General features: G+C 39.6%; 1 protein-coding gene across 6 annotated transcripts in view; it reads left to right on the plus strand.

The window, feature by feature from the left end:
- Positions 1 to 479: 479 nt before the first annotated feature.
- Positions 480 to 24,557, plus strand: part of JMJD1C (jumonji domain containing 1C) — a 163,204-nt gene continuing 139,126 nt past the window's right edge. The window contains exon 1 of one of the 6 annotated variants that reach the window (XM_079312713.1): positions 480 to 1,225. In XM_079312713.1, coding sequence (XP_079168839.1) covers positions 1,085 to 1,225 — 141 coding nt within the window. In that variant the 5' untranslated portion in view covers positions 480 to 1,084. The remainder of the gene's footprint in view (positions 1,226 to 24,557) is intronic. The other 5 variants (XM_079312711.1, XM_079312712.1, XM_079312706.1 and 2 more) reach the window with 5 other exon arrangements.

The following is a 24,557-nucleotide window of genomic DNA, read 5'->3' on the forward strand; positions in this document are numbered from 1 at the left end:
TTGTTGAACTCCCCAACAAACTGATTCTAGAGGGGAAGGTACAGCAGATAGCAGACCCGGTCCTGGCTCTCCCAAACCCTGGAGGGCTGGGACATCAGCATGCTGGTGCCTGGCTCTCTGGATACCTTTGCCAGCCTGGGCTCTCAGAATGGGTCAGGCTCGAAGGGACCACAGGGGACCAACCTCCCTGCTTAGTTTGTCCTAGACGACATGGCACAGGGTTGTGTCCAGACAGTTCTTGAGAATCTGCAGCGAGGGAGACTCTGCACCCTCTCTGGACAATCTGGTTCCAGTGTCATTTGCACGGTGAAGAAGTTCTTCTTCTGGTGGAACTTCCAGTGCATGACAGCAACACCTTGCCTGTTGCTTCGTGTCCTATTGCCTGGTGCCGCCGGGAAGAGCATGGTTCCATCTTCCTGCCAACCCGCCTTCACACATTTGTATATATTAATGAGCTCTCGGAGCGGTGCGCTTTAGGACGGTGTAGTCGAGCCTGCGGAGGACGGACAGCCGCTTCTCCCAGCCAGGGGAAGTACTCCGAAGAGGCTGTGGCCGAACTCCCGCCCTGGCACCAGACGCTGGGAGCAGGTACCTTGCCAGTGTCAAATCAGCGCGGAGCTGCAGGCGAGGGTCGTGTTGCCCCGGCCGGGGCTGGGCAGGAGGCGACGGGAAGAGCTCCCGCGGGGTCCCGGTGCCACCCCAGCCACCGCGGACTCTTTGCCGCGCTACGGCCGCTGTCTGTGAGCTGCCTGGCGGAGGGAGACATCGCGCGGCGTCCGTCTCCATGGCAGTAGAACTGCGTGGGCGGAGTGGTTGGGGCCGCAGCGCGGCGGGCGGGCGCGCGCGCGGGAGAGAGGGAGGGAGGAGGTGAGGGAAGGAGCGCGCGCCCCCGGTCCGCCCCGGCCCCTCGCTGGGTGTTTGTGTCGGGCTGTGGCGGCGGCGGCGCCGCGGTCGAGGGGCTCTCACCCTCCCGCCGCTGTGAGCCCGACAGCCCCGCGCCCGTCCCCGCCCCACGCCCGCCATGCGCGGCCCCTAGAGCAGTGGGCTCGGCGGCTAGTGCGGTTTCTGCGCAGCGGCGGCAGCCATGGCGGTGGAGACGCGGCCGGAGCTGGTGGGGAAACGGTTCCTGTGCCTCGGCGGCGAGGAACCGCCGGAGAGTGGGTGCTGGCGGGCTGGGATAATCCGCGCCGTGTCCCAGCGGAACTCGCACAGTCCCGATCTGGCGGTAAGAGCCGCGGCTTGGGCCGGGCCGGGGGCTGCGGCGGGGGGCGGCGGGCCCGGCGTGACACAGCCCCGCGCCCGGCCGGGCACAGTGACGTGGAGCCGAGGGTCACGGCTGGCGCCAGGTGCGGTTCCTCGCGGCGTTTGCGGCCGCTCCATGCCCCGGCCGTGCAGCCGCAGTGAGAGAGGGCCGGTGCCTGGCCTGGGCACCGAGGGGCGATTAGGCTGGCCCTGGAGCAGCAGGGGAGAATCGGCTAATCTAGGGGAAACTGCCGCCGCGTAGCCCTGTTCGTCTGGGTCCAACGCGCCGGTGAACGTTGTTATTAAAGGAATGTCATTGTTTCCCTTTCTTTCCCCGCTCTCACTGTTTTTCTAAGGGGTGTAGGAATGTGCGTGTAGGTTAGTGAAGGAGCCAGGATATGCTCTGTTGTGTTTAGACACACTCTCGGTATGGGGGGAAACACGGCCAGGATTTCCTTGGGTTGTATTCTGAATACATAATCTGTAAAATGGAGTTTTATTGTGCTCCTCGGACTTGGTCGTTATATTGTTCGCGAATTCAGCAGTCAGAGGAGTGCTGTGCTTGTCTCTTGCCATGTTATGTTATTTTGTGCTTCTGAAAGCACATTTAAAAATATCACGACTATGTAAATGGTTATTACGTAGGCTGAAAAAAGGAATCACCGGACTGCGCTTGGTAATCCGTATTGCTGCTGGCAAGGGGGAGGCGTTCACAGCCCGACACTGGTCGGGTTGTAATGTTGCCTTTTTTACAAACTCACCAGGCAAACAATTGTCTGATATTAGAGATTATCGATTGCTTACTTTGAGAAGTGTGAATCACAGAATTTAGAACTCTCGTTTACGTTCGTTCCAGACTTCAAGCTTTGTTTCAAAAACAGAAAGTGGAGTTGAGATGCTACTTTTTTGCTATATTCTGGGTTAGTTTTCCTGGTTTTGGGGTTTTTTTTGGCATGTTGTTCCCATTCTCCAGCTATAATTGATTTTTTTCCTATTCTCCACCTATAATTCAAGAAGCCCTTGAATTCAAGTTAATGCTCTTCTTTATGAATTGGTTTGTGTTTTCAGCCTTTGCCTATATGTGAGGATAATCTAGAATGCTTCATTTTTAGAATCTATTTTGGATGTTATTCTTGCAGGGTAGTCTTTAGGCTCTATAGACAGTTATGGAAACAATGAGTAAGGTTTAAGGAGGTATTTACTAAGATTTACAAATCAGAGTCATAATTTGTAAACTCTCGGGGCAGAGCTGGCATAAAGGCATTTCAGGGGCTGTGTGTTATGTTAAATGAAAGATGCATGCTACAGATTGTAAAAACTTGCTCCTCTTCTTGACTTTGGTGTCTGTTTTTCTCTTCAGGTGCTCTTTTGTTACAATTCTTGGTAATTTAAGGAAGAACTGTCATGTTACAGCTGGTTTCTAAGGCAGGATGACTAAGGGTGTGCTTACGTGTTGTAGTGAAGTATCATTTGGATAGATCCAAACTACCTGAGAAGGCGGTGGATGCTCCAGCTGCATTTCTGCACTTAGCCTAGGTGCATTGCAGTGCTAACATGGCCATATTCCTTCTGGTGTTCAAGATAGCTGCACAGCACTGCATTATCCTATGTAGATACACGCCTAGTCACCTATGAGTGCTGGAAGCCTGGGAGGATTTTGAAAATAATTTCTGTTTTCAAGAGTACCACAGTAGTACTTAACTACTGGAACATCATTGCTCTCTTTAAAGGGAGCATTTGGGGTTTGTGTTACATGTTCTCTGGCCTCAAAGCACAAAGAAGTGGATAGAGGAAAAAATGGTAAGGTTTCTCTAAGCAACAGGTAGTTTTTGTATGTTAGACTCTCTTTCTGCATTTATAATTAACATTAATCTTCTTGTTAGTTGATATTTGCTAATGTGATTATCTTCTCCCTCCTAAGCTCAGCGAAGGACAGGGATGTTTTTTTTGTTAGCCCTGTTCTATGTACGCTATCCTAGCTGGAGTAACTATTGCTCTTATCCTTCCATGGATTTTGTTTAGAGGTGGCCATCCCTGTGAATAGTTCCAGACCCTTCTGCTCCCTGTCACTTGAGTGAAGCGGTAATTCTTGTTGACGGTTTCATTGCTGCCCACAGGGTGCAGTATAAGAATGCTGAAATTTACTTTTTGTCAATTTTGTGTTTTCCTGATCCCACAAGAGTGGAATGGATGAATGAGAAATGCACATGCTACCCTGAACTACAGGACAGGAGGAGGGCAGATGTGAGCATTTTCAATGTGAATTGCAAGTGGCTGGAAGCAAGTATGCTCCTAATCTTGGCTTCCAAAGGAAGTACTATTTACATTGACTTTGTGTCAGGGAGAGGTTTGAGGAAGGCTGCCTTCCCCTAGTTGACATCTGATAATCCTCTCCCCAAAAATCCTTAAAAGCAAGGAGGTCATGGCATTTGATGTTCTCCTGGAAGTGAAGAGGCAATCTCCAGCTGGCCAGCCAGAATGCACTCAACTTCAAATCAGCTACAGTATATGCTGTCTTTCTTAGCACCAGTCAGAGATAGATGATGGAACTGAGGGAATAAGAAGGTGGATTTAAGGGCATGACCAAGAGCTGAGCTTTACTGAAAGTGTGAGAGCAAGCCTCAGTGTGTGCATATGGGAATATATGGACAAATGGGGAGTTTTATGGGGTGCAGGAGCTCAAGGAGACATGGGTGAGCTTAGAGGCAGTAGATATAATTAATGTTGCTTGGCCACAGGGCTTATAGGAGCAAATCCAGAGGAAACAGAGCTTCATTAGTTCTGCTGTAAACAGAAAATTATGAGCTCCAGACCTGAAGGCTGGACTAGCTCCTCGCCACCTTTGAGCAAGGAAATCAAGAGGCCAGTCTTTATATGCTAAATTTGTTTCATGATTGTATTTTTATATCTAAATTAATGATTATTTTGATAATCATTAATTATTAGTTGAAATTATTGTCCTGGTAGGAAAACATAGGAAAAAACTCAGTTTTCTAGTATTTTCTTCCTGCTAGGTCTTCTCTACTCCATGGAAGTATATTAAATAAGTCTATCCTTATACTTTTCATGACTGCAATATTGCTGATATGTAGTATCTTTTTTTTATAATGTATTTGTCTATAAAGAAAGAGAAGTCTATCAAAGTATCTTCTCTCCAATTGCTTTATAGAAATTTTGCCTTATTCAGCTTTCCTATTAATTTGCCACTAGCAGGGAATATGGTGAGAACAGCTGGCACTGGTTGTGAGTGCTGATGGTCTCCTGGAATATAAATGCTCTTGCCATTATGTGAGACCATCCATGCTAGGATTTGAAAGCCATACCTCTTTCTTAGTCATCCTGTAATGTTTGCAGATGTTGTAAACACCTGCCATACAGGTATAATGTGTACATTGTATAAAATCTAATCCAATAAAATCTAATTCTTGCTGATTTTTGTGGTCTGAGTTACAGCTTTATAAGTCAGACCTCTTGACCTTTCTTTCTTGGACATTGCTGTTGCATGCAAAGTGTTTGTTTAAAAATAAAAACAAGGGTCAGAAATTTGCTATATGTATTTGTGTGTATATGTGTGCCTGTGTTCCATAGCCATTGACAGAATTCCTAACTATATTTCAGCTTCACAATAAGCGTTGTTAGAGGAAACAGAGCGCTCTCTTTTTCCTTCCTTCTAAGTACCTGGAAAAGCTTGTGTGCTGCTCTGATTGCAGTGATAACTCTGGGCAAATAACAAAATGATCAAGAAGAAAGAGGTGGAGTCATTGCCATATGATTTTCCTGGTATTTACTGTTCCATAAGAATTGCTTTCTGTGCCACAGGGTGCAAATCCTTGATGCGGTGAAAGAAAATGGAAGTAAACTTTTAAACGTACAGTGCGCGACTCTTAATAAAGAAATCATATTAATTTTAAAATACTGAATTCTCAGTAATTTCTAAGTTCAAATTTATTGATGCGTGAGTTTTTCTGCCATGATTCACATAATTTGGAAGACAGCATAAAAATTGAGTTGATAGTCTTTAATTCATTATGATAGGCAGACTAATATCTAATAATTGTGCATAGGGAAATATATTGTGGCAATAAATCACCATATCAGATACTCTTCATAAAAGCCTAAATATTAATGATAGTTTAAAGTAGCTATGTGATTATTATTTACAATAAAGTCAGTAAGATATAGTGGTGTAAACAATACACTAGTACTTTTGGTGAATTGTAGTTTTTTGGAATCTCATATTTGGTAATTTACAAACAGGCAATTGCTAAAAATTCAGTAAGTGTGGTATAACCATATGAAGAGAATATCAGCAGATTATGGATCCGTTTTAACTGAATTTGCCTTCACTTAAAATGGAAGTCTGCAAAATGTGATAAAAACTTACCACTACTGTGTTACAGTTAACATGAAAATAATTTTAAATAATTTTGGATAATTGGAAAATAAAAGATGTTTTAGACAAGTACTCCATACGCTGATTATTTTCTCACTAAATGATGAAGTTAAATTTGCCTTTGCTGTGTGTGGAGCTGCTTTTACCTAGTCTTTTTAAAATTTTAATTGTTTTAATCTTTCTGCTTCTGCATTCCTAAAGTTTCTGAATGCGATCTGTCTTTGTCATAAAGGCACAGAATTACACTTCTTCAGGTTACACTTGATTTTTTTGCCATATGTTGATTTTTAGTGCTGTGTGTTCATGTTGTCTGTCCTCCGTTCTCATTTTGCTAAGATTGTATTATAAGGAAAAAGTAAATGTGTTAATTTTTTTGAACACATTTGAGCTGATCTGTTTAAAAATGGAATTTCTTTTTTCATTCCTTATTTTAGAAGTACATGCTTTGCAGCTTTGACTTGTTAGCCTTGGCATAAAATGGAATACGCATAAAAATCTTCAGTAAAATTAATGTAGACAGTAAACAAATAAATATGCTTTAAACTACTAGTTGTGCACAGCTTGTTGGTGGTTAAGGGAATTTAAAAGTTCTATGTGTTTTTGTACTACTATCTGAATTCCAGATAACGAGCAAGTTGTTGGTGAGGATCCCCATCACATAATTTACTTCAGCTATTGGAGATGATACTCAAGACATGTCAGAGATTATCACATCACTGCCATCTCTGAATGAAGGAATGTTGTTGTAGGATGTGTTTTGTATGTGCTTTGAATCTGTTTTGAAAGGAGTGGGAGAAGCTCGAAATGTGCCAGGGATTTAGACAATTTTCATTTGTTTCTGCTATTCTGTATCAGTATTGATGCCAACAGGAGTCTTGTAAGTTTGGAGCATGTCAGTTGGGGAATCTTTTCTTGGCTAAGCAGTAAAGAAAACTTCCTATTTCCTTTTGTGTTTCTGGTAAGGTTGAGATTGTCATCCTGTGTCTGTGAAAATTTCATCATCTGTCTACCAGAGATATTCCTTCCTGAACTATCCTTCATAGTAATTTCACAAAAAGATCAAACAGAGGGGTATTCTTATGAAATTGACTGCAAGGATTCAGTGCTTTATACACTGCCTTTCCCTCTTCTCTTCTTTTTGCTAAAAGAAACCTGAGTTATGATGTGGTTCAGTAAGTAAAGGTACCTGCACTGATGGATTTTGAGTAAGATTTGTTTGAACGTCAAGGTTGCAGAGAGTTCAGGTGTCCTGAGCTAGGGATGATTCATTTAATCGATTTGTTGCCTAGTTGCAACACAAGCAGCAATGAACAAAGTATGGAAAAAGAAAGGTTTTATTCCATAGTTAAATCTTTCATGAGGCTCTTAGGAAGACATATTAGATATTAATAAAAAAAAAAATTCTTTTGCGTTTTATATTTTGCATATAAATACTATGTTATTCCACTGTTGCCTTACCTCAGATATTTCTTTTTCTGGAACTTAGTGTATATCTTTGGAGCTGTCTCAAAGCATGGCATATCCATCATAAAGAGTTGTGAAGAATGAGCAACTATTTTATAAAGAAGCCATTCTTCTTGTGCACCTTACAGGATCTCTGAACCTGCTTGAGAACAGCAGAACTGTTACTTAATATCAAATTGAATGTATTTTAAAATTCATTGTACTTGTGAAATTTGACCAAAAATCAATTTAGCCTTCTTCTAATCGCACTATTAGTGAACTGTAGAGATGCATAGTTCCATCAGTGGTCTTGAATTAGGGATTAGGCTTGACTTTCCTGTTGAGTTGGATTTGGTAAACTGTGCTGCTTTGGTGAAAAAAGGCAAGTACAGATTATCCAAGAAGTTCAGCTGAAGTTGGCAGCAAGTGTTTGCCTCGGAAGACACCTCTGTGAAGTGCTGTTACTGTCCACTGTTGTGCTCTGGGCATTGACATCTCATGTTGCTTTTATGATGAGGAGAGTTTCCCTCCTCACCCTGCTGAGTAGGGACTGAGACTACTCTGCTTGTAACCAGCTTGTTCTTGGAAGTTGATGGAGAATTCTAAGTTAAACTAATGCTATATTGCTTCATTGTATTGATTCCTTTAGAAAGTTACTATTGTTAGTTGATGTTGTATCTGTGCACCAATAATTTTTAATGTTATAAGAGAATGAGAGCAAGGGATCCAGAGAAGCTTCCAGGATTTTGCTGTGTTTCGCTTTCTAGTAATTTTCTTCAAAATATTATTTTACCTAAAACAGTTGTTGCTATGTTTAAGAATTAAGTGGAATGAAGTAACTTGATTTGCTTCCGAGGAAGTTACTTTCATGTACATATAGCAACTGGCTTTGAGCTAAATCACATACTCTATTTGGAGCTTCATGGGCACAAAAGATGCAGCATGAGCATTAAAAGCACCTAGCTGGATCCTAGATTGGCAGTGTTTTTAGAAGTTTTGGAGACTGTGGTTCCACAGACATTTCTCTTGGTGGCACTGCTGGCTTAATTTTTTTTTTTTTAACCCTGAACATTTTCCTGATCCATTCAGCATATGACACTTCAAGCAGTTGTACTGAGGCTGGAGGAGGTAGTATGGGATCAGTCCAAGAGTAGGAGCAGCTTAAGGTGGAACTGTGTCTAGGGGAAATGTCTCTGGACAATGGCCTGAATGAAGTTGAAAAATGACTTAAATACCTTTGGGGTATTTGAGGGTTGCATCCAGTAATTAGTAGATGTGTTTAGTTGTATTGCAGTTGAATTAGTGATACTTATTCACATATTATGAGTAATTTCTTCTTTCAGTTGAATAAAGAAATAAATGTTCACATAGCGCATGATATGATCATTTGATGTCTGCCGATGCAAGACTTATTTACAAAAGCAAGTTTTGGAAGAATAGATGTGAAACTAAATGCTCAGGGAAGCTAAGCATCCCTATGTTAAAATGCATAAACTTCTGATGACTTGGTAAAGTATTGCCTATGATACTTTTGCATCAATTAAGATCTTTTTGAGTGTTCTGAACAGCACTATAACTGATGCAGATATTGAAATTATTGCAGCGAGGCTTCACTGCAGGTAGCTCAAGTAGATGCCACTATCATTATTTGGGTTGTCTCACCATGGTTTTAGTTTTTCACTAAGGTAGCAGGGCTCTTCAATCAAATGATAGTTCAAAATCTGAATTTTGATTGCTCTGTGAAAAAGAGAACACTTGCTGAGTCATTGCCAGGTGGTCTAAGTTGTATCTCTGTGTGTCTGGTGAGGAGGGGCTGGAAAAGCTGTATTTTGGAGGAGTGTTGGCAAGGACAGTTCATTTTGAAATATTCCTCCAGCTAATTTACTTGTATTTTTGCTTTTCTTGGCTTCTCTTCTTTCCTGAAACATGGAATGTAGATTTGCTACCTTTCAAAAACAAACAAAGCAGCCCAAAATTTGAAGTCAAGCAGACAAAGAAGCTTGTTGGGGTAATAATTGAAAATATGTGATCTAAACTGTTCAGTCAATATAGAAAATCTTGGAAAAGGAAAACCAGGAGGTAGTATTGAAGTCTTAGGCTGGCGTTTGTCATTAATCAGTACTTTTTCTTGCACCCTAATTCTTCCTGCTAACGTAACTTGGAGACTTCAGTTTTTCAGCCTTGGTATTCATCAAAGACAGGAGCAAGTAAATATAATCAAGACAATGGTGCAAGCACTTTTTAGAGGGGAGGTTAATGAATTTTAGGCTATAGACCCATGCTGAGATTTGAAGAGTTAGGAACTAACTGTGGTTTAGTTGCCAACCTTTTAGTCAAAAATACAAAAGCTGATGTAGTTAAAGAATGAATGGAATGAGGTACTGTGGTCTTCAGAGCCGTTGTGATATTTTGCTGTCATGCTCTACAATTCTAGCATATGGCTGCACTTCCTCAGTGTTTTGTTATAGGCATTTAGAGCTCAGGGACAATTTTAAAAAATTGTAATCTGTTTTTTCACTGGAGTATATAGTGGATTTTTCTTTTTTGTTTTGGTAACAAAATTGTCTATTCCAGGTGCGTTTGCATTTAATATACCCAGATGTTGGTCAAACCTTGATGGTAATCTATTTACTAGCAGTTAAGCAGTGAGTAAGGTTTAAAGAAAATATAGATGTGATAATGAAATATTTCTGGCTTGCTAACAGTTAATTCAGTTAACTAGTGTTCAGCTAACAAGTGTGCTGTCCTGAATACATCTTAACCTCCTGTATATTGTTGTATTTTAAAATTTGTATGTAGGTCAGAATGTGATATGTGAATATTTTTAGATAATGTCATGATCACTTCTCAATTAAATAGATAGCTTTTCTGTGTAACACTTTGACTAATTTAAAGGAAGTTAAATTTGTTTTTATAAATAGACAATGTTTTGAGTATGTTGCTACTTTGTAGTATTTTCCCCATTAACAGTTAATAAGTTTCTGCTGTAACTGATTGCTATTTACGATACTACAATTTAGTGAGTCAGTGAGTTAGTAAGACTATAAAAAATTAAAAATCTTGTTAATAAATTATTCACTGACTAACTTTATGATTCCATCAAATGGTTTATTTTAAAACTGAATATAGTACTTTAGTAAATGATTGTAAAGATTTTTAGATTTAAAATTAAAAGATTTGGCTTTCTGTTGATGCTTGAAAAATGCCTTGCTGATACTGCTTAATTTGGGATTTTTTTTTTTTTTTTTTTTTTTTTAAATTCTGTAATATTGCCTTTTCAGGTAAAGTGAGATGTGTGTGTACACTGTGGCATATTTTCCCCTGTCAAAATTTTTTTGACAGTAAGTTTTCTGATATCTGATTTTAAATTTATTTTAACTTTTAAATGCATTTGAGCATGGCTCATATTTCAATAACATGGCAAAATTGAATGCTGCTCAGTGGCTTAGTTTCAAATATGGTACACAGAATCCAAGTGTTAAGTTTGCTCATATATTACTTTTCTGCTAGAATAATGGCAGGACTTAATAGGGCTCTTCAGTTAGTTCTTCTTAAATGGAGAAAGTTTTCCTCTCCAGTGGGTTCTTAGGTTTGTTGGCTGAGGTAGAAGGACTGCATTCAATACCCTCACAGGTTCTTTTCTTTTCTAAGATGTAATTTGTATTGTAGCTACCCATTTCCAGGTACCTGGAACCTGTGTTCCAGGAATGCTTACTAGTTTATTTGAGAGAGTTTAAGGCTTCAGTTGACATAAGCAATTCATTCTATGTCTGTGGTTTTCCTTCCTTTTTTACAGAAGTTTGGTTTTGATCTTGGTCTGCCCTTTAGGAAGTCTGTCTTCAGTTAAGAAGAGGACATTATAAGGACATGCAGAATGGCCCTTGGGAATCTCAGGATTGAGTTAGCTAGTGTTTGGAGGCAGGAGTGAATGGAAAAACTTTTATTTTTGCTTCCTCTCTTTTTTTTTCCCTTTTTTTTTTTTTTTTTTTTTCTTTTTCCCTTCCCCCCCCCCACCTCCTTTGAGAACGTTTTTATCAGTTCTTGAGCTTTCTTTAATCAAGACTTCCTGTGAAAAGACCAGGCAGGCACATATAGAAACTAGAATGTATAGGTCAGTCAACAGAGGAGGCAAGGAAAGAAGAGAGGACTAATGGCTTGAATGCAGAAACCCATGTGTAGTTCGATGTAAATTGACAAAAGGAAGGCTCCTCCTCTCAGCACAAAAGGCAGCATTCCTTCCTGGGAGGCTTGTGGCTGCTCTGGGTCCATTCTCTCTGGGTCCATTCTCTATCACAAAGAAAGATTAAGAAATTTATAAACATGGGAAATCTAACTGTTGAAGTTCAGCAGCTGAATTTATAGCTTTACTCAAACCTAGTGGTTTCTTAAGCTCAGGAAAAAAGGAAATCTCAAAAAGCGTTGATTATTTAAGGTCAGAGCAGAGATATGAAGCTGGTATTGCTGTGTAGTTAATTACAGCTTGGGCCATGTGCAGTTCTTGTTCCTAAAGCTGTCAGTTTGGTATTTCTTATGTCACTTGTAGAACTGGGGGGTTTTGTGGCAGTTCTTAGTTGCTTTGTTTACTTCCCTTTCCAGGACTTAGCTGTATCTGCTTGTTTTTTGTCAGTTCTTGGCTGCAAAGGGAGACTCGCTTGTAACACAGCAGGCAAGTGCTGCTCTTCCTTGAGACTGCATATGTAGGACAGAGTGCTTGAGCTCAAACCTCAGAATTGCAAGGGTTTCTGGGGTAGAGAGCTATAGGCTGGTGATCTAAGTACCATGGTTAGTAACACAGTAGCATAATTTTGGGAGTTAGGAAAGTTTCTGGAAAGTTAGGCCTTGGAAACTGATTCCTTAAAACATATTGTGGTGGAGCAAGATGATGCCTGATATTGTGGTAGGTTTGGACTACTTATGGCACACAGAAAAGTGGTTCTGAATGTGTCTGTGCTAATGAACACACATTTTCTCTGAATATTTGCTGCTTGATTGGCTTCCCTTTCAGCTGATTTTTAAATCTCAGATTTTAAGTAAAGCTGCTGTTGAATTTTTTTAGTTATGAGAGCTCAAACAGGCAGGTAGCCTTGAAGGGGATTAGTTTTCAGATGTCTGGTCAAGTGCAAACTCTTTCTGCAGCTTTATCCACCTTCAGGCTATTCAAGTGTGATCTTACAGTTTGAACCAGTGAGGCAACAAAATTACTCTTTTTCTTCAGTATGGGCAAGTTGTTGGTTTTTTTCCCCTTTGGGCCTTAGGAGACAGTGATGTCTTAAATATGTGTTTTGCTAAAAGCTACTTTTAATTAATACCAGGTGTTTTTTTCCCCACATCAATATTCCATACCTTTCTTTATTGAGTCTGTCAGTTGGGCAGTTAGCTGCATGAGGTTTGGAACTGCAGTTGTGCCTATTAGGCAAGCAGCCAGCTCACAAACAGTACAGTATACAGATCTGCAAGTTATTTGTTTTGCAGGCCTCATAAGAAATTCATTTGTGGGCAGAAACATCCAGATCCTCTGAAATTTGTCAGTAGCTAATAAGGAAATCTTGACTGGAAAACATGCTTAAAAATTATATATATGTGTGTATATGTATATATACATGTCCTGCCCCCTGCTCTCAAAACAATAGTAGAAAGTAATACATTTGTGTGATAATGGTGTATTGCCTACTAGTATTGGCATTTATGGTGATAAAAAGTAGAGCTATTTCATAAGAAAATTGATATATCCACTTTACAATAGAACTTGAATATTGCTGCTGTAGTACTTGTGCAATGGACCGTGCAGGCCTTTCCTTTGCTGTGTTTTATTGACATTGTTGATTGGGAGAGGAGATCTGAGGGGATGGGGTTTGTGGTCTATGGCACTTGTAGTAGTGGTGAAGGGTGATGTGGGGAGCAGTAATGATGGACTAGGGGCAATACATGCCTTTAAATTGTGCTTTGAAGTATATTTCTCTATTGGTTGCTTCTGTGTTGCTTTTATCTGTTTTCCAACACTACTGACATTATTTAAAATGGAAAGTACTTACTGAGATACTCTTAATACTCTAATTCACTAACAATCTGGAAGAAAATGAAATCCTGTTTTAGTAGTGATGCCAAATGAGTTAACACTTTGAGGGGTGGCTAGCCTGTGACACTGATTTGAGCTTGCAATGGTCTGTAACTTAAAGTGTATGTGCATTATGGGAAATGCACTCCTGGGGAAAATAATACAATTAAAATCTTTCTACAGTTGTAATGTATAAAAGTAATTCGCAAAAAAAATCTTTAAACACTTTCATGGAACATTTAACATCACAGTCATTGCAACTAGAAGGCATTGTTGATGTGCTTTAAAATGAGTGCTGGTTAATAATATCTCCATGCATCTTGCTGTATGTGGTTTTTTTCTTACCTTCTAAAGGTAGCTAGCATGAGAAAGCTGGCAATGGAAAGTGTTATGTAGGGAGAAGGTGTCTTAAAATGGCATATTAGACTGAGATCTTTATGCATACAAGAGTGAAAATTATTTACACTGCTTTTAATCTCTCATCCTGTGCAAAACATGCTATCCTGTTTAGCACCAAAGCACCATGTCCTGTTTAGCATTTCTTGTAGCCTACCTACCCCAATGATGAGCTGTATTTTAATTTCCCCTTAGACTGTATCTCTTTATTGCATCATTCTATGGTTAGAGTACTTCAGGATTCTCATAATCATCTTGTCCCATCCTTACAGTTGGAAGACTCCATTAACCTCTCTTCCCTCAGGAATAAAATATGGTTAGCTAACTAATAACTTTTATTTTTATTGTGAAGATCAAACCTACTGAAACTACTGATTTATCATTTAAAAATTAAAATACGTAAATGTTGCTTCCGGTAATGGTAGATGGTTACACAGGTCTGTTGGCTCTTTGTTTCTGTGGGCAATAAATTGATTTAGTAGTGGTATATTTTTGCTGAAGGTGATCTGACATGTTGGGGGTGGTTAACTTAAAAAATGGATGAAGATAAGACTGAGATGTTCCAGGGTAAATAGACTGTGTATTGCATGATAAACTTTGGCCAAGTCTCAGTTTTAGAATTGCTGAGATTAGAGTTTCTGTATCTGTGCAACTCTGTTTACTTTATAAGACACTGTTTGACCAAGACTTTACTGTGGTAGGTGCTGTGCAAAGGCAGAACTAAAATTGTCACTCCTACAGAGTTTCTGAAATCCTGACTGGATTTCAGAAGGAGCTGAAATGAGGTTATATTGATGTGTTGTTTGTGTCCTGCTGCCTGACCTTTGTTAAATCTTTTGACAGGCCAGTGTAGGAGACATTATTGAGGTGTATAGCAAAGTAGCTCTACTGGAGTTTCTCACTTGTCTGTCAAACATGAAGGACAGCCAGGGATAAAACTCCAAAGTAGCAGGTTGAAATGGAATTTTTCTTTTTGCCCACCTTTTTCTTTTGAAAAAAGAAAAAAAAACCCCAACATAGCCAGTGACAGGTTCTAAGTATACAACAGAAGTGAGACTTGGCATTTTGTAGCTGAGTCTGAAGTCTTTGAAACCAAAATCCCAGTAAGTTGCATTAATAAAGGAAGGAGACAAAATTATGTAGAAAAGACAGTTACTGTCATTATGAATGATTATACGATAATTGTGTAAAAGCATTGTGAGGTGCTGTGTGTGAGCAGAGTTCTGTCAAGTCCAAATGAAAAAAATGATCTAATAACAGTCTGTAACATGGTATGCCTGCGGTGCAAACTATGCATGTTGCTATCACTGAGGAGAATTTAATGGATTTTGTGACCCTAACCATAGGACTATGCTAAGAAGTTTGATTCAGCACCTTTTGTAAGTACATTCTGAACTTATTTCCCCTCAGCACAGAGAATGCATTTTTTATTTCTATCACACTTCTTTTGTTTCTGTGGTATCAACTCAGGAACCATTTTTTAAAAATTGATTAAACTCATGACTTTTGGAATCTGTGCTTATAATTTGTGGTGTAGAAAACTAAGTGGTAAGTGAAACAAGGTATTTCTAATATAAGTTTAAGTGAATACAGATCTCAAAGTTTGGACGCTACTTTTTTCAACCCTAAAGGCTTTGGAATAATTTCATTTGAATGTTTTTGTGATGATTCAGTAGGCCCACCATCATTGGCATCTTTATGACAGAGGTTGGTGGCAGCTTGAGTTGCCAGCAGACTTTTTTATTTATCACTTCTGATGCTAGTTGTGTTTTTTGTTATAGATGCAGCAAAGACCCCTTGGTTTTGAGTTTATTGTAGAGGTTTTAATTATTGGGAGTGACAGAGGAGTTGAGTAATAATCAAGTTAACCTGGATTGGCTTAACATATAACAGTTGAGATCCTTTTTGTGTGAGGAACTGATTTGATTTGTCAAGATGTCAAATTGGTCACAAGCCAAGCTTATCACTTCTGTGGGTTGTATCAAGAAAAGCAGAAGTGCTCCATATGTTCTGATCTGTATTCATTCAGTTTTGCCTAACAAAATTTAATGTGTTAAGTAGGGTTTGTGAGGCCCTCTTATTTTAACATCTCCAACGTTAAACAATGTTAACATTTGTAATGTTTAGCCCTTGTGTAAAAGTGGTAGAACGTGGAGAAATCTGGACTGTGCTGTTATTAAATGCCCTCACAATTAACTTCTTAATTCTTCTACAAGGGGACAACTTTAGGGAGTTGCTAAGGGAAGGAGAAGCATTGGTGTGCTGCTTGTTCCCTGAGACTATGCTTCTAGAATTCGGAGGGAGTATTTATCCTAATTTGATAGATTTGGGAATACTGCGAATATTTTATATTGAGCAAGTTGTTGGAACGGCTAACTGTGTGAACATATTGGTTTAGTTTAATGGGAAGGAGGAGGTGGAGGTGTCTAGGGAAAATAGGCAGGAGCAGAAAGAATTTTGTGTCTTGGCAAGGAATTTGAGTCTGTTAAGCAAGTGGCTCTGTCATCCCTTGTGCTTTGGGTTTTTTCTTTGCTTTTCTTAACTTCTTTGTTTTTAATTGAGCTTACAGGAGTGCTGTTGCAAAAGAAGATTTTTTTAAATTTTTTTCCCCATGTTTTCAGCTCCCACTCACAAGTATGAGTTGTAATAGTTCAAGCATTTAGACTGAGATGTAGGAGTCCTGAAAAATGGGTGTGCCTGAAAAAAACAACATAGTTTTAAGTATCACCACAAGATGTTAAAATAGACATTCTCTGGACTTCTTTCTCTCATTGTACTTGAAGAAAAATACGAAATCAGTTTGGTTACAGGTTCCAGAAAGTATAATCTGAAGTATCAGTTAGTAAACAAGTTAGAGCCAGTAGGTGATAAACAGTGCTTATGGGCTTTGTTAAAGAGTACAGTCAAAGCAATTGCATGTATGAATAAGTTCTTTTGCAGCATCTGGGTCTCTGGAGGAAGATGTGCTGAACTATGAGTGAGAGCAAAACTTAGTTCTGTAACTAGACCCAGTTTCTACTTTTCTTCAATTCCCTGCCCAGAGAATTGGTTAAATTTTTGTGCCTTATGATGGGAGGATTCCCTTTATTTAAGGGAAAAACTTTGGTGAATCTGCAGCTTTTGTATGCTGGGCTTATGGTATGTTTATGTCAGTTAAAATGGCTACTGAGAAAGGAGGTCATCTAGATTTTGCAAACATGTTAACAAAAAATAGAAGCTCTCAAAAGATGGGGGTTTATTGTGTGACTCTATTAGAGTACAAGCAAATCAAGTTTCAAAGGTAGCACAGCAATTATTAGATGTTATGCTGTAGGTGTTGGGTAAAAAACTGGATACGCTTCTCATCATCTGAGTCTTTGAAATAAAAGCAGTGGGGTTGAGGGGATGTGAAAAGGGAGAAAAAGCAGTGCTAAAATGAGTTTTTTCACCAGACAAAAAGCCAATGAACAAAACAACAAAAAACACATGAAGAGGGGAGTAAAATTACTGGATTTATGGCACTTTACTGAGTTTAGGGTTTTTGACATTTGTTGAATTTTTGTCCCTAGGCTCATTGTTTCAAATAAGTTTTGTAGACTTCCTTCGTGGATAAGAGCAGAGGGGGCCGAGATTGTTATTTGTTGAATGATGTCTTGCTCTGGCAGCTGGGTATTTCTGTCCTTTGTAAATGTCTCTTGTTGGGGGTTGAGTGTTTTTCTATTACTGTGCCAGTTTAAAGAATTTTTGCCATTATCATGCTAACGAAGCTGGCCGGGTTACACCCAGGATCTTTGACGACTCTAGACGAAAGGGGTTGGTGGGAGCAGCTTCTGGAGGGGTTACTCATGTTTCTGGTGAGTGGAGCCGAGAGGAGGACCCCCGGATCTTCAGCCTGCGCGGCCGAACCCAGGAGAGCCAGAGGGTCTGTGATCACCTGCCCTGCATCTGCCCCGTTCCAGCCTCCTGCCTCTGCGGACACAGCTGATCCCCCGGACACACACGGTGAGCGAGGAGCCGCCGCTCCAGCCCGTTCCCACCGAGACCGGCGTGGCCGCTGCCGCCCCTCCCGCCTGCGCTCCCGCCTGCCCTCGGCAGCTCCGGGCTGGGACCGAGCACAGAGACAGCGTGCCTGCAGCTAAAGAAGGGACTGACACCGAGTTATCTATTCTGTTCTGTTAGCAATTTTAACAACTGCTGTTGTTTCTGCTTGTACGGTTAGATATATTAGTAAAAGAGCTGTTATTCCCACCCCCTTATCTCTGCCTCAGAGTCCTTGATTCAAACATTTATAATACTTGGGGGGAGTGGAATTAAAGTCTCTATTTCAAAGATAAACTTCTGCCTTTATCGGGAGACACCTGTCCTTGAAACCGGGACTCTCTTTAATGAGCTCCACTATTACTGCGGCTTCTTAGCTTCCATTAGGCATACAGTGCATTGGATGAGGAATGTTACATTCTGGGAAGTGCAGGTGCAAGATCCCAGGATTTTGATGTCTGTGTTATAGAATGTGTTTACTGTGGTGGAATTAGATGTGGTGGTAAGTCATTGTCTGGCACTAAAATAGCTGCTAAGCATTGGGACAGAAGCCAGCTGAGTATTTTGTGTGAAAGAGAACCCTCTAAAACAAAACTGTAAACTGATTCGTGATCTTCTGTGCAAAATAATCTGTTTATTCACCATCAGTCCTTCTAACAGTTTAACCTGTTGTTGTGCATTGGTTGAGAATCCTGACAAACCATAGGTTGCACTAACTTGTAGGCTTGAATGCTCAGATATCGCATGTGTTTGCATTCACAGATCACCCTGACCAACTTGTGTCTAACGTTTTCTTAGCTGGTCTTTGCCCACCTTTCTTCTAGGGAGTTGGTTTTGCTAAGTTATTTTCTGGCCTAATGAATCTATTGCCAGTTAAGTATCAAAACTCTTGAGTTTACTTAGGCAAATGAACTGCTGCACTCTAGATGACAGGCACCTGCAGATCCTTTATAATTGGCAATTGCTGGTGGATCCTGTTCTGGTTTATTGATGAACCTAATCACAGAAAGGAAAATCTATGTTTCTTCCATTAGAAATGGCTATTTACTTGTCATTTGTGGTATAGCACAGCAAAATTCTGAGCCATAGTGTTCAGGACTCTTGGCAATAAAAGTAATCCATTTAAATAACCTAGTAGTAATTGTCTCTTGAATAATTGAGGCTATGAAGCTTTACTGTAGGTTGTCTAGCTGGGTTTTCAAAGCACATTTAATGCAAGCGTATTTTCCAGAAAGGGCATTTAGGCTTGATTTGATGGCTTTAAGTAGTGAGTGCATTGTCCTTTGTTAGTTAATCGTTGTTAAAGTACTATTGAATCTCCTATTGAGAAGCACCACAGGGTGAATTTCAAATCTTATGATTTCCCTCTCACTGCTCTGCTGCCTGATCCCAAAATTGTCTAATGCTTTTGTGATTCTCACATTTAGTTCTTTGAGCAGAAGCCTTAACAAATTGAAAAGTCCATGAGATCTTGGAATTCTCCAGTGCTGTCCAGAGGCAAGATTTGAATGCAAAACAGATAACTGAATTTTCAGGTGAATAATGTGGCATTTAAGTACAAAGCTTTTTGAAAGATACAAAGCATCAGTAATCATTGCTAGTATGTTTGGCTTGGTTTTCTTAGCATAACTGAGAAGTAATGGAAGAAATCTGAAGCCTATTAGAAAGAAACTCACTTGCTCAGTTTATCTAGGCACTGTCTTCCCCAGACTGGAGCTCATATGTAGACAAAACAGCTTTATGAAGATTGAGTGTACATGTTTGTTGTGAAACTTCCTGTTGCTTGGTCTGTATAATTAATGACTTGGGGATATAAATTTATTAGCATTCTGCTAATGAAAACCTGTCTGGTGTAGCATTAAGTTTTTGTCATGTTAGAAAGTCTCAAATCCTGGCAGCTGAGACAGCATTATCACTCATTATCACTCAGCAGATGTCTTCTCAGCAGATGATTTGTTTGGGTTATACAAATATACTTTGCCTTCACAAGCAGCAAAGGAGAAGAAAAGTTTCTGTGAAACTTCAGTTCCTATCTATGTAAAAAACTTGAGAGCTGCTGACTGTGTAGTCATTTTAATGATGATAGCAATATTTATTCATTATTTTAGGCAGAGAATAACAAGAAGTAAAAAAATGTTGAAGGTACTCTAGTTGTGACATTGTCATAGTGTCCTATTACTATCTAGTGTTTTTCTGTGAAGTATACCTGGTGGTAATTTTGGCAAGTTAAAGTCAGGTTTTTCTGTCTTTATTAGTAATTTTATGATGCAGTACTAAATGTATTTTCCTGCTCATTTTCAGTAGCTTTTCAGCACTCTTCTGCATTCTCCATTTTTTTTTTTTTTTTTAGTGTGCTTCTAAAAATGTGTATCTCTGAGATGCAGTACTTTAGCTTCAGTATCAGAAAATGTTGGGTAAAATAATTTTGTTGTTTTTGGTCTCTGATGTTATTCAGAGTTTCATTGAAGGAGTAGGAATTCACTGTCTCGCGCTATGGCGAGGTGCTATAAATCATTGATGCCTTCTGGTCTCTTGTGTCTCTAAAAGCTGAGCCTTGGGCTCCTGATGGGTTCCAAACTTGTAGGGAATGTTACCTGCATGCTTAACTCCAAGTGTAAGGGAAAAAACCAATACTTTGTTAAGCACTGCAAGAAGTTCCAGTTTTTCTTATGGAAAAAGAAATGATAGAAAGCTGTGCTGGTTTCTCAGCCTGAGAAAGTAGGGGATTTTTGTGAGTTTCTGGTTTGTTTGGGTTGGTTTTGGTTTTTTTTTTTTTTTTTTTTAATATATGTTTATTACATTTACTTTTTTCCTAGGATTTTTACTTTTATTCCCAGAGATACTGTATTTCTGCATTCAAATCCACAAAAATTAAATACCAGAAAGAAGCAAACTAACACTTGTCAATATCTTTTTGATGTGGTTGTGACTTCAGATTTATTATCTCTTAATCTACTTCTGTTATAGAAAGTGGACCACCCTCCTACTGTCTCTAGTTTTTGTTGTAGAACTGCCCTGATTGGCTGTCCATGCTGACTTTTCTTGGTGTGTTTCTGTAATTAATTCTCTACATGTGTTTTATTTCTGAATCTTCAACATATTTCTTATATGAGTTAGCTTGAAACCACGTTGTAAATTTCTGAATAATTTGTGAATTAAAGAACTTCACAAAACATATTCTGTTAATGGTTCTTTGCCTCCTTATTTTCCATCTTTATGCAAACACCCATTTGTGTGGGCAGTTTTCTCCACTTTGAGAGGCTTGACAGACTAGGAGCAGCTGTGATCAAATAGACCCTTTTTCTAAAATAGATTCCAAACTACAAGACCCACCTTGGTTGAGAAAGGAGAGCACATAACTGATGAGGTCCAGCACTAGGGCTGGACTCCTTAGCTCTGTCTTGATGAGTGGGGTGACAGCAGGGGCACAGGACTGCACAACTCCAGTGCTGTGAACCAACTGTAGGAAGGATGTGGTGAGGAAAACAGGAGATCTTAAGCACTCCAATGGCTGCATCTCCCCTTCCTGGAGCATCCTCACTTTGCTTCAGCCCAGACATTCTTCATCCCAATTTGCTCTTTCCCCATCTCACAGCTCTGAGACCGTGGCATTGCCTGTCTTATCCTCTGACAATAGCTCTAATGGGATCTAACCTTTTGCCCTGCAGATGGTCTTCCCTGCATTCCTTTAGCCCTTTGTCCTTCTGTCAGTCAGAAAACAGCAGTGACTTTAGGACGAGTGCACCTGAAAGGTCGCATCAATACTCTTTGAAATGTCTGGATGGAAAAAAGTAGGATTAGCTAAATTTATTTGTTTAGATGTGAATAGAGGGTTCCACCTAAGCCACCAGCATACTGAAAGTAGAAAAACCAAAGCAAACCAGCCCCAACTGGCACTTAGTATCTCTGCTGTACCTTGCTTACTAGTTATAGTATGAACTGCTTAATGATTGCCAGTTCTCTGAAGTGAGGTGCAAAGAAGTTGCACTGTCTTGGCATAAGAAGTTGGCTTTCATAGGGCTCTTCCCAGAGGAAACTAAATTGTAATTTCTTCCTAGTGAAGAAACTTTGTCATGATGATGAACCTTGGTATGTATGATGTGCATTTCATTTCCCTCCACAGTGTTAGACACACTCAGATCTTATGCTTTATTAAATAGCATCTGTAAATTGTTTGGCATAAAACATCCTGTTTTAGAAAGACCTACTTTTAAAATGAAATTTTTAACTAGAAGAAATCCTTTTGAATTTTCTGAATTTTCAAGCAGCTATCAGCATTAGAAGTACAGTATTTCTGGAAACACATGCTGTGTCGTCTTCATATAAATGTATTAATTTCTCATTGAAAGGGCACTGTGGAGCTATTACTGGTATGCTGTAGTATAATGGTCTCATGCAGTTGTGATTTAGTAAGCTGTACCAGATTTCAAGCTGTCTGCATTGCAGCCTTTTTGTTATTAATAGTTAATGATACTCTGTCTGTAAGCACATCCTTACTTTCAAACTTCCCCCTCCCTCAGTCCTTAGGCCTTAATGTTTTTTCCTCTTAAATGGGAGAATGGGTACAATTGCTTTCAGAGCTATCAGGGCTGTTTTGTAGGTAGTCTGGACAGATTTTGCTGGAGCACAGTGTGAGCTGCCCCATCTCAGGTCTGCTAGGCTTGTCTTGGCTGTAGGCACATTTGTCATCCACACACTGATCATCTTGCAGGGCAATGCAGTATCCTGGCCTGATGATGACCCTGGATTATGTTCTTGTTCATGACATGTCTGCAGTGGGACAGGTTGCAATTATATTTGCCTTCAGGCAGTTTGCAAGAGATGGTGGGGGAAGGAGAGGGGTGGAAGAAGAGAAATTATTTGTGTATCTTAGAAAAGACTTTGGAAAGACTATTTCAGGGAAGAAATCTACATTTACAGTCCTCTTCTAAGACTTGTAAATAACAAATAGAAATAAATTCAAAATTTGAGACTGCCTCTTGGGTTATGGTTTTTTGTTTTAGATTTTTTTTTTTTCCTTCACAGAAGAAGGTCTGTTAAAGTGATCTGGTTTTGTTTTAAGGATAATTTAAGGAGATGCAACATTGCAGAAAAAAATCACCAATTTCATGTCTTGTGCTTTGGAAACAAGTAAGATAACAATGAATTCTGAACTGGAGCTTGGAAAATGTTGGGTTTTGCCACATTTTCTTTTTTGCAGATTGAATAATATCACCAAAAACTGCTTGGCTAGTGCATTCTTTTTCATTTCCTCTCTGCTTGCCTGTTATCTCTTCAGTTTAGATTACCTTCAGCTTTGTTACTGCTTTTACTGGTAAGTAATCTCTTTCAAGACCTGGGGACAGAGAAGACTTGAACTCTTCACATAGCAGTGAATTGGCAATACTCTTGTATTCATAACAATATGAACTATAACTGAGTCATCAGTGAGACTTTTTAAGACTTTTGACTTTTCATAGCTTTTCCTGCAAACAGACATTAAAGAAAAAAGACGTGTTTTCAGTTACAGCAACAGTTCAACAAGCTTAGTTTGTAGTTTCAGTTAGAAGATTTTCCTAGTAAAAATATTAAAAGCAACTTGTGAAGAGAAGACTTTGCAAAACTTTGGAACCAGTTGATAATAACTTTCATGTTAGCGTTCAGGTGACTGATGCAGTTGCTTATTTGCATTTTAAAAACTAATTCAAGTGGAAAGATGTTTGATTTTTCATTTTCAAAATATTTTCGTTCTTATATCCAGAAGCAGTGCAAAATAGTGGCAGACACCCTGTGCATGAGAGGTTTGACAAGTTTTCATTAAGAGTACCCATGAAGGACTGTGTGTGGAGTCAGGTCCTTGTGATGTTCAGAAGGACACAGAAAGGACTTTAAGCTGTCAGTATGTCCTACAGTTCTTGGGCAGAGAGTTGGAGTGAACTCATTACGTCTTATATTGGGAAGGTTTGTTCCTTTGAACTGTGGCTACAGTGTTTCATGTAGTTTTATGTGAACAACTAGAAACATCTGTCTGATATGTGACAGTGTGCTGGTTTGGCATTTTCTCTTCTGGAGAGATATATGTATCAGTGGTGGGCCCCAAGAAAGCAGGAAAATGTGTGCAAAACTTCATTGCCTCTCTATTTGAAAATACTTAAATTTCATTAATGTATTCTATGGATGATACACTGGATGCTGTCAGTGGTCAGAACATTTGGGAGCCACTTAAAAGAGATAGAAAGGTCTAATCACTTCCCTTAGTGAGATTTTATAGACTGTTCCTCCTGCTGAGTAGGACTCCATGTTTTTATTAGGATACTCAAAGTTCAGAGGCAGATTTCTAATGGAATATATGAAGAAGGCTAGGGAGCCTTCTGTGATACTGTACCTCAAAGAGTAATACAAATGAAAGAATTCAGATGTCCCAGAAAGCCTGTTTAAGGTGAACCAAGATATCTATAACCAGCATATCCCTTCCAGATCAGTAGAACTTTCAGAAACATCAAGAAAGGGGGCTGTGACCAGTGATTTGATGGCTTTAATGGATAAGATTCATGATCAGTTTTTTGCAACCAGGGATTCTCTTTGCTTTAAGGGGAGACAATCAACCTTCAGTGTTATGAATTCTGTCCCAAGGACAAAGGAATAAAAGGCCTTTTAATTGCAGATTGCATCTTGCATTGACTAAGACAAAGAAAACACAGTTCTTTCATGTGCTATTGTATGTGTTTTGATGTTGCAGACATCAGTATTACAGTCACTGTGCATTTGGAATTGCTAGCAAGAGTCTTTACTTATTTGCAGTGCATTAGCTTGTGACTTGTGTCCTAATCTGAACCGACTTCATTTAGCAACAGGGCATGCAGCTGCTTTTTTACTTTGAGCAGCTTTAATTGGTACAACAGCTCTTCATACCTCAGATTTTGATGTGTGGCAAAAAAGTAATCTGCTTTTTCAGTCTGACCTTTACCTGTAGCAGTCCCCTACCTATATCAGTGCTTTTGTGAGCTTTCAGGCAAGGCAGTGTCAGGCTAA

The sequence above is a fragment of the Erithacus rubecula genome (genome assembly GCF_903797595.1).
Source record: "Erithacus rubecula genome assembly, chromosome: 9".
NCBI classification, from domain to species: Eukaryota; Metazoa; Chordata; class Aves; order Passeriformes; family Muscicapidae; genus Erithacus; species Erithacus rubecula.